Source organism: Scardinius erythrophthalmus, assembly GCF_964197995.2.
Source record: "Scardinius erythrophthalmus genome assembly, chromosome: 3".
Classification (NCBI taxonomy): domain Eukaryota; kingdom Metazoa; phylum Chordata; class Actinopteri; order Cypriniformes; family Leuciscidae; genus Scardinius; species Scardinius erythrophthalmus.
Genome location: NC_138223.1, coordinates 15,741,098 through 15,752,217, shown reverse-complemented (window position 1 = coordinate 15,752,217; position 11,120 = coordinate 15,741,098). Strand labels below are relative to the sequence as shown.

At 39.4% G+C, this 11,120-nt stretch overlaps 1 protein-coding gene across 1 annotated transcript; it reads right to left on the bottom strand.

Moving 5' to 3' along the window:
• Positions 1 to 998: 998 nt before the first annotated feature.
• On the bottom strand, positions 999 to 8,058 carry zbtb5 (zinc finger and BTB domain containing 5). The gene is made up of 3 exons (XM_081361306.1): positions 7,859 to 8,058; positions 4,810 to 5,892; positions 999 to 3,853 (listed from the first exon to the last, which is right to left on the bottom strand). Exons 2-3 carry the CDS (start codon positions 5,887 to 5,889, stop codon positions 2,819 to 2,821), a joined length of 2,115 nt encoding a protein of 704 aa, XP_081217432.1. The 5' UTR covers positions 5,890 to 5,892; positions 7,859 to 8,058; the 3' UTR covers positions 999 to 2,818.
• Positions 8,059 to 11,120: the final 3,062 nt, after the last annotated feature.

Below are 11,120 nucleotides of genomic sequence, written 5' to 3'. Positions count from 1 at the left end.
CAAGCATGTGCTTGAGCGAATATGGTGTACCCATAAACATTGTAGTCTACTATTCTCTCAGTACTAATAGCAGTTTGAGCCACAGAGGCATCAATCTAAGCTTTACCAGAAACAGGCTGAAAGTCCATCTATGCAATACACAGCCTTTATCAATATAAGAACATCCAAATACAACAGAAAAAGGCACAAATACACAGTGCTATAAGTCAAAACGTTTCTACGCATAATGACTGTGGTCCATAGAAAACACCAGATAGTGTTTAATCATAAGGTGTTAGTATTAGTTAGGTGTTTATTAGTTTAGGGAGATCTGGGCAACAAGGATCTTAATCAATTTTGCTTTATTTCCACCTATGGTCACCTACTTGTTTCAGCTTCTTAAAGCTTTACTTCTTACAGCCTACTTGTTGTTGCCTTATAACAGAAGGCATTTTATTTGACCTTTTAACAGTAAAAGTGTACCAGTAGTGTTTCTGGTAGGCTACACATCTCATAAACCATTTGCTACATATTAGCTGTGTTCCAAAATCTAGCAAACTTACAATCTAGACAGCATTGTAAGGCTTTAAAGGCAGTTTCTCAGTGTGAAGGCTGATGATTTTGGCCAAATTCTAAAGCTGAATCGCATGTATCTCACACAACGAAGGCAATACCAGAATGCATTGCACCAAGCTCACTGGGGGAGAAAATGCATCCAAAATGGTGCATGATTATAAATATACTTAAAGTACTGATTAAAATATTTAAAAAAAAAACTATTTAGCAACATTTAAACAACAAACCAAGATGATGCACTCTACTATGAATGGGAGAAAGTGCAACACAAATTATGATGGAAAAAAAGTCCCAGCCAATCAGCATTTGGTAAAGTCATCGCATCACTGCAACTGCTGTTAGAAGCTCCAGTGAATATAGTCCACAGTCAGTGTCCTGAGACACGCTTAAGACAGCACATGTGCACTGGTTGGACCAACCTGACATTTTTTTTTTACTTTTTTAGCACCATTTAAGCATAAGATAAAGAATTTGGACAGCTCATAAGAGATTTGAATTATGTTATTTAAATGTGAGAGGGTCAATCAGTTTTGAGGTTCCAGGATTTCTCCATTCAAGTAGACAGAACTTGGTCTTGGATACCCGAAGCTGATAGCTGCCAAATATAGCCGCCGAATGAAATGACGTTCCTTAAAAGGGACTTGACGTCAAACTCCATTAGAATCAACCGTAAGCTATACAGAGCCCCTAACGGGGAAATTTAAATGGAAGGAGAAATTATATTTCAGTGCTTTTGCGTTAGCCCATGCAAAAAGTCTTCAGTTCTAAAACTGCATTCTCTTGCAAAAGGTTTCTGTTCGTCCAAGAAACTTTGCGTTAGTGGACACAAAAGCACTGAAATGTAAGTTTGCAAGCAAATGGAAAGTTTCGTTTGGGAAATGAATGGGAATTTAAAAATTTCGCATGAAAATCCAAACGTTTTACAAGAAAATGAGTTTCATGAGCAATGAAATATTTTTCCCTCCCATCTCAAATTTTGCCCCATCACCATGTCCTTTACTGCATTACATTGCTGAGATCCTAAGGTAGAGATGGGCAACTGTGGGCCTGAAAGGCCAGTTCCCTGCAGAGTTTAGCGCCTTCATCCCAATCAAACATACCTTAAAAAAATCTAACCAAAGTCTTCAGGATTACTAAAAAAATTACAGGCAGGTTTGTTTGATAAGAGATAGAGCTAAACTCTGCAAGGCAGTGGCCCTCCAGGACCGGAGCTGCTCATCTCTACCTTAGGAGCTCCGTAATGTTAAGCATTATGTGTGGTGCACAAAGCAACTGCCTATGTTCCAATGTGAGCTTCCATTTCAGTTAGGATACTGCATTACTGCCAGGCAGCTCGCTTGGTTTTGGAACAGAGCTTAAGCAGCAGTTCTCATATTTTTACCAATTTTCAACAGGGCCACCTATTAAAGCTGATATGTACTTCTAAAGTAATAAAATAAAGTAAAAAATATGATGAAGTTTAATGTTTATTTTAAGTATCTTTAACATTTAAGTCAAGATTATGTTAATGTAACTCAATTTAAATAATTTTAAGACTTTGGGTTCCCCGGAAGTTTGCGAATTCACCTAGTGGGTCCCAGCTCTCTGGTTGAGAACCACTGGCCTAAAGGTACACTGAAGCAAAAATACCTCAACAAGACAGCTGACAATACAACACTAACTTCCATAGAGGGACTGAAACTCAAAAAGCTTTTGATCATCATGATCCAGCTACTAAGGTTCTGTCTGACATCTGCTTGCAATGCTTGAAGCAGACCTCTCCATCACCATTCTTTTAAAAACATATCACAGTGAAACCTAAAGGGATAGTACACACAAAAAATGAACTAAACCTGTATGACTTACTTTCTTCTGCCGAACACAAAAGATGAGATTTTGAAGAACGCTTCAACTATATTTGTCCATAAAATTAAAACATTACACCATACTGACATTTATTGTATGGACCAAAAAGAAAAACTCATACACACTACCTTTAAAAAAAAAAAAATCTGTGTTCTGCAGAAGAAAGAAAGACAGGTCAGAAACAAGATTTTGGGGTGAGCTATCCATTTAATTTGTACCATTCATGGCATGCTAATTGAAAGTATGTTAAGAACATACAACAGTGTTGAAAAACACTTAAAAAAAAAAAAAGATACTAAAGCTACTATAATGGTGGATGTGAGATTATGGTTTACAGGTCTGCCCATACAGTAGAGAAACTGACTGGTGGCCGGTCATCCTTGTATGGCGTCTTTGGAGTGCGTGTGAATGTGATGAATTAGAGCAGGGCATTAGACATTTCACTGCTCTGCCATCGTAAGCAGGTTGTTTTCGAGTGCTTGTACAAGTGACTGGACTGACTAAAGCGTTTGCCGCATTTCAGACAGGCATACGGGCGCTCTCCCGTATGAACTCTGATGTGTTTCTTGCAGTCCGTCAGAGTGAGGAACGTCTTACAGCAGATCTTGCAGGCATACTTCCTGGCGCCTTCCACCACTAGCACATTGTGCTCGGAAAGCGCCTTTTTACACTTTGACAGAACATCTGCAGAGGCTCTTGTCAACTGGGGTAGAGGGTTCAAGTTGGAGCTGCCACCATTTTGACCTACATTGACAGATCCCTCAAAGTTTACTCCATTGAGAAGCATTGAGGAGGAGGAAGAGGACGAGGAAGCAACGTCAAGTTGCTGAGGGCCATCCGTAAGCGTTAAAGCACCTCCTGGTGGAACTTTGGGAGCGATGCGCCGGTATGAGTGGCACCCTGCAGCGCCACCCCTGGATGAACGAGGGAAGGTCTGTAATCCCAAAATGTTGCGCTGGAACTCGAGCGCAAGCTGGTCCACAGATCCACCACGGGACGCCGTTAATGAAGTGGACGATGCCATTCCATCATGCAGTGGCCGCAGAAAGAGGGACTCTGGCTGCAAGTCAGAGCAGACCTGAGCCTCGCCTGGAAGATGCAGAGAGGAAGATGCAGTGTTGATGGAATCAGCAGGGAGGAAGTAGCGAGCAGAATCGTGGTCTGCTTGAAACTCTCCGGTTGTAGTGTTGGGAACATTGTCAACACTATGGGTATGGTTAGATGACGCCAATCTGCCAGCAAAGGCCTTTGTGCTGAGGAAACTGGAGATATGCAATCCGGAGGAGGACTCCAGAGCTTCACTGCAGGTGAGCTCCTCTCTTCTTCCTCTGTCTTCTCCTGCTCCTAATCCCTTGTTTCCTTTAATCAGTAGCTCAGAGCTGGGCTGGGGATCAGAGAAGCTGCGCTCACTGCCCTCCGGACTCAGCTCCAGCTTTTCTCCAACTGGCTCCACCTGAGGAAACATCACATTCTTACCAAGTACTAACTACTTACTAATACTAAATATTCACAAAGTACGTACTAGTACTTACAAAATATTTACAAAGTCCATCTTGGTAACACCCCCTGGCAACTATTTTTGTATGTAGGCAATATGCATAGAAGCTTATATCAACTAAGCTGTCAATAACAATAACTGTCTCAATAACATATTTTGAAGCAGGAATAAAATGGAACAAGTGATTAATTTTGCTTCTTTTGTTCACGAAAAATCTGACAACAAAATGTATTGTAAATTTAATCAAAAATAGTCAAAAACAATAATATTGTAAAATATTGTTATTATTAACCATTTTGTATTTTAATTCATTTTAAAATGCAATTTATTTTTGTGATGGCATTGGCAAAGCTGAATGTTCAGATTCAGTCTTCAATGTGACATGTTCCTTCATAAATCATTCTAATATGCTGATTTTCTGCTCAAGAAACATTTCTTATTATCAATGCTGAAAACAGTAGTGCTGGTTATTTTTTGTCTGAGCTTTGTCTTTACTGTGACTATTGATCAATTTAATGTGTGCTTACTAAAAAAAGGTATTCAACTCTTTCAAAAAGAAAAAAAACTTTCTGACCTTAAACATTTGAATGGAAGTGTGTGTATATATATATATATATATATATATATATATATATATATATATATATATATAGTTTTTTTTTTGTTTTTTTTTCAGGAACAATATATGAAAAACAAAACAAGTGACAGCATTTCCTTTTTGAACATGGTTATAAATCTACAATGAATATTAATTTTCTAAAATGAAAAGGCATGCAGTTTGATTCATGGGGAAATTCAGGAACCAAAATACTAACTTAGCAGGGACAATTTGGAAAAACCCACACAATTCATGTGTGCCTAAAATCCAGTAACAAAATCAGTCCCACAAGCTTAATATCAAAAGCAATTACCTGGTCACTCCCTTCAGCCTGAGAGGTAACATCGCTAGTCTCATCAACAGCCTCGGGAGAACTCAGCGGCTCACTCTTCACCACGACTTGCATGTGCTGTTGCTCCTCTTCTTCCTCACCTCCATTCTTTATCTTTATCCCCTCGCTATGGTGATGGCTCGCATCAGGGTACTCCTCTTTACGGGGCAGCAGCAACGTTTTTTCCGGTCCTGCTCCCCTGCCTCCATCTGACTGGCTGGGAAGTTGCATGTCTTCATGGTTCAGTCCCCTTCTGTACTCATCTTGCTCTAGTAAACCTCCCCCATCCCCAGGAATGATCCCAGCGACGACCTCATCCACCATCTTACTGTGGGAATCTGGAGACAGAAGCTCCTCTCCACCCTCTCGGCCCTCCGATACCCCCACCTGTGAGGAGATGCGCGGCCTCCCCCGCTCAGGAGCGGTCAGGGTCATGGGCTGTTTGCGCTTCAGGAAACGGCGTGTCGGGTGAGAACCATGCTGATCCACCAACCCGCTACCACACCCTGATCCCGTTCTCCTCCCGGTCCCTGTTCCCCCATCTTCAGCCCCACTCAGGGCAGAACTGACCAAGCTCAAACCGAGCTGTTGCAGCAGAAATGAGCGCTGGAGATGCGAGTTCGCAGCCGCTGCTGCTTGTTGCTGCTCAGTGTGATGCTGCCCACCACGGTCTGCCGGAGGAGACATGGGCAGTGTGCGAGTCGTAAGGTAGTGTTTACAGGCTTTCACCACAGCGTTTAGATGCAGATGAGAAGCAGCCAACAGGACATCCATAACATTACTCTCTCCTAGCATCAGCGTGGATGTGTACATCATGTCCATGAGAGCAGCAAATGCTTCAGCTGTCACCACCTCGGAGTCCAGGTGGATCATCCTCGTGCTGGCGTCTCCCTCGGCAGCAGTAAACAGGGCTCTGAAATGCGTACTGCAGGCGGAAAGCACGGCGCGGTGGGCCTTGAAATGACGGCTGCCTACCATGATCACACAGTCACACAGCTGTCCATGCAGCCGCTGGTAGTTCAGCTGCTGGAAGATCTGCTCAAAGTGCCCTGGGAAATCCATGACCTGAAAACAAATAAGGAAGAGGAACGTTAAGATGAGGAACTATTTAATGCTCAAACAATACAGACTAGGGATGTGACGGTGAGGAAATTTTCCCACAGGTTAACTGACGTGTGACAACACTGGTAAAACCGGGAGGGAGGGGGAAGTGGGAGATTTTCCCTCTTTTCCACCTCACTTTTAAATCGCTTATGAATGCCCGTGCACATTTTACTGCTCGCCTCACTCTTGTCATGTGATTAAATGAAATCTGACTACTGTTGATATGAATTGAGCAGATGTGTTCAGTTGGTAGTGTCTGTTCTCTAACTGAGCTAAATTATTTTTATTACTAAAGTATAAATATCAAAATGATGATTTTCCGCAGTGGGCAGCTGATGTTATCAGTGTGCAGCTAAACACCGTTTAACACCGGCAACACCGATTATTGCAGTAAACCTAATACAGACTACACTGTAAATACATTGTTACAGTACATTTTTTAAGTTGTAAATAAAACACGACTATTGTAGTGCTTCACAAGTGCTATTTTAGACTTTTTGTCAAAATTTCACGTTTAATTCAATGTGTTACTTGCCATTTCTTTGTAAATATTTGTGAAATATTACTAGCAATTTCTGAGTGAAAATTGTTTCTAAACTACAATTTTTCTGTGTAGATGTAATCCATCATACAGAATCAAACTTTTAAGGGTTTGTGGACTAAAGTGCTAACACAAATAGTGAGTAGAAAGAAAGAAAAAAAAAACATTAACATGGAATCCTTTTGATTTGGTTTATTCATATTGGTTTATTATTGGTTTTCTACAGACATTTCTACAGATAATATAAAATGAAAATGATAATTGTTAATACGCAAGGAAACAGATACTTCAAAATAATATTAAATAAAGAATTAAATTATAAATCAATATAGTAAAAACCGACATTAGACAATAATAAAACAAATAATCTAATTACATGCAACAAACACCAACTTATTTCCTATCCTGTGTTGCAAACACACTAAATCTGATCAAACCACATCATACAGTAAATAGCAAATGACTCAAAACAACCAATGGTTTACTGCAACATTATTTAGTTTAACTAACCACACTCCTTATTCTACTAAAAAGGAGAAGAGAAAAAACACAACCATAACAGTAGTGTCCTACAGTAAATGATAACGAGTTCTAAATGAATGAAATGAAATGAAAAGGTATATGCGGATGGTGTATACCAGACATGTTTGATTATGTAAAAGTGTCTGATGCAGATAAAGCAATCAATTAATTTAACAATTTGCCACAACTACTAATTAAGTGAGACTGTCTAACCTGACTGCATGTGCTTTTTGGTTATTATTTGCAAACAAACAATAAACAATGTGAATCTACATTAAGCCCATCATACATTATAATGGGACCACCTTATTAAACGCATAACAATCAACGTAAGACTCTTTCAGAATCTGCTATCTTGTATAATTTCGACGTTTTAAAACTGGTAGTTGCCAACACCGTTATGGTAGTAACAATAACTGTACTATGGTTGGTAACCATGGTAAATTCTGTAAGTGGTAAAGTTATCTGCTCATCGCTGACCATCATCGGTAGTTTCCGTTAAACTAATTCAGAGAAGAGCAAAATAAATCATTTGAGGTCAAAACTCTAGTCTGTTGCAAAAATGTAATTTACATATTTTTTAAACATAAAGTCAGGTTAACACAAGAAATCCGCATGTAACGTTACTGCAAAATAAGACAAAGAACGACTTTTATGTCAAGATTAACTGGGTGTCCTATAAACACACATTTTATATGCTAACAGAAAAAAAGACACCGATTCAGATGCGATCAAATTGATAGCAGCTGATTGTTTAAAGGGTACAATTAATAAATTAAGCTAACGTTAGTTTATGTTGGAGGATAGATGCTACTCTGTTAGCTGCTAGCTCAGTTGCCTCACATAGTACTGAAACATACTTACTTTCAACGTCTATCTCATGCGTTTTCAGAGAGTCCGGGTTTGTTCTCTGTTACCATCCAAAAATACATGCAAAAACTGCCCATGATAGTAAGGTGAGGCATTGGCCTATGGAGTTAAACATAATAAAGACAGGTCAGGGGAGACCGCATCAGCTGCCCAGGCGCGTCTTCATATCTGGGAATGAGAACACTCATCGCGCCACCCACTGTACTGGAGAGTGTATGAGGATCGCGCGTGTGAATTTTGAAAGGGATAGAGTTTACCAAATATGAAAATTCTGTCACCATTTACTCACCCTCGTGCAGTTTCATACCTGTATGACTTTCTGCCTTCTGCAATAAGATATTTTGAAGAATGTTGGTGACCAGTTTTGGCACTGACTTGCATAGCCTACATAAAAACACATGTCAGTCATATACTACACACTGAAGTGCCTGATTCAGTCATAAAGTCCTAATTCACACTGTCATTATTTATGAATGATGTTGACATTTCATATGTGAGTCTTTTTAGGCTATGGTAACATGCAAAAAAGTATTGTTAACATAAATAATTGTGAAGTATATCATTAGGAACTAATACTAAACTTTGTTGGCTTCACATACATGATGTGAATCTCTCGTTCCACCACATCCCAGCAAACACATTTACGCTGTGACACGTTGCATTTCTGCTATGGCAACGTCGCTGTCTACGTGCTTGCAACATTGTAACAACGTTTAGGACGTAAGACACGACAGGCTGTAGCAACTTTGTTGCGCGACATTCAGCAACTGAGAGATGACGTTCTGGCTATTTTTTGTTTTTATGCTACATAGATATCCCCCATTTAGCATTTTATGTTTTGAGGTTAATTTTTAATTAGTCATATGTTAATTATATAGTTAAAAAAAAAATTGTTTATCCTTATTATTATTTAATGGGGCTATCAGTAAATTAGCCTAATTATAATCAACACCTGCACAAGTGTACACTTTGAAGAGTAAAAATGACAGAAGGTTACGTTAATTCAACTTTTATTTTATCTATTAAAACTAACTGCATAAATTACACTTCCAAAAGTCATACATTTGTGAAAAAAAAAAACAACTAAATACATAAATATACAAATTTCTTTTAAGTATAATAAATAAAACATAAAAAGCAAAGACCAGACCATTTAATGAACAAAACCGGTTCTGTACATGGCAGACAGTCGAAAGCCGGACGGAATCAGTCCAGGAAACATCCACAAATCCAGAGGAGCAAAGAAACGAATGACACTAAATAGCAGACAAATGAAATGAAAAACTAAACAGTACCAGCGAGGCTACATTAGTCACAGTAGAAAATGAAGTTGTAGGTTGTGTTTGAATAATTACGTATCTTATTTAGCTGAGGTAAATAAAACGCAATACTCACGTATCCTTGGTCGATGAAGAAGAGACAACACAATGAGCCCAACGGGCGGTTGAAATTTAAAAGTCTGATTTTCGCGCTTCAGGGCAGTGACGAGTACATAGTCCAGTGGTTGTCAGACACCGTTGGCACAAGCAATGGCCCTGAACGGTGGTTTAATGTCAACATTGTGACAACGCTGTAACAACCTTCACCACACAATGTATTTATAGCAACCTTTTGGCCATGTTGATAAAACGTTGTTAGAAGGTTGGCAAAGTTGTGCCAACATTCTGTTTTTGCTGGGATAGGCACAAGGGCCCTGAACGGTGGTTTAATGTCAACATTGTGACAACGCTGTAACAACCTTCACCCCACAATGTATAGCAACCTTTTGGCTATGTTGTTGAAACGTTGTTAGAAGGTTGGGTACGTTGTGCCAACATTCTGTGTTTGCTGGGATCCCAAAGGATCCTCTATTCTTGGATTGAGATCTGGTGTGGAAGCTGTTTGGTATAGCCTGTAGTGAAGTCATTGTCATGTTCAAGAAACCAGTTTGAGATGATTTGAGCTTTGTGAAATGGTGCGTTATTCTGCTGGATGTAGCCATCAGAATATGGGTATTCTATGGTCATAAAGGGATGGACATGGTCAGCAACAATACTCAGGTAGGCTATGGCGTTTAAACGATGCTCAAATGCTAGGGGCCCAAAGTGTGCCAAGAAAACACCCCTCACACCATTAACACCACCAGCCAGCCTAAACTATTGATACAAGGCAGGATGGATCCATGCTTTCATGTTGTTTAAGCCAAATGCTGAACGTTGCAGCAGAAATCGAGACTCATCAGACCAGGCAACTTTTTTCCAGTCTTCTATTGTCCAATTTTGGTGAGCCCATGTGAATTGTAGCCTCATTTTCCTGTTCTTAGATGTATATGCAATGTTTATATGCTAGTCATGTGAAAAAGAAAGGACACCCTATTAAATTCTATGGGTTTATGTATCTGGACATTAAAAAATAAATCTGGTCCTTGGCATTCAGGTCAGGTGTGTTAACACAATGCCAAGCAGGAAAGACATCAACGATCTTAGAGAAGCAATTGTTGCTGCCATCACTCCGAGAAGGGTTATACAGCCATTTCCAAACAATTTGTAGTACATTATTCTACAGTAAGATTACAGTACTACAGTATTCTAGAGTCAAATGTGAGCCCATCTGTCCGACAGCTAAAGCTTGGCTGAAATTGGGTCAAGCAACAAGACAATGATCCCAAGCACACTAGCAAATCCACGACAGAATGGCTGAAAATGAAAAGAATCAAGGTGTTGCACTGACCAAGTCAAAGACCAGAGACCTCAACCCGATTGAAATTCTGTGGCGGGACCTTACGAGAGCTGTGCATAAATAAATGTCGCAAACCTCAATGAACTGAAGCAACGCTGTAAAGAACAGCGGGCCAAAATTCCTCTAACAATGCGAGAGATACTGTACTTTCATACAGAAAACAAATCCTTCAGCTTATTGCTGTTAAAAGTGGCTTTACAAGCAATTGAGTCATAGGTTGTTCTTAGTTTGTTACCCATGGCTTTTCCATTTTGGCTTTATTGTTGTTAAATAATGACACGGGTGTAATATGTCATTTGTTGTTGTTGTTCATCTGACTAGATTCAATCATGTTCAATCATGTTCAATCATCAACACCAGATGATTTTTATGTTCTGATAAGTAAAACCATAAAATGCTAAAGGGTGTCCTTACTTTTTCACATGACTGTATATGCAAATATATATAAAGATAAAGATACATAATGTTTTAAAAATGAACCAAATTGTCTGTTTGGTTAATGTGATGGTATGATTGATGAGTGCACAAGTGAAGTTAA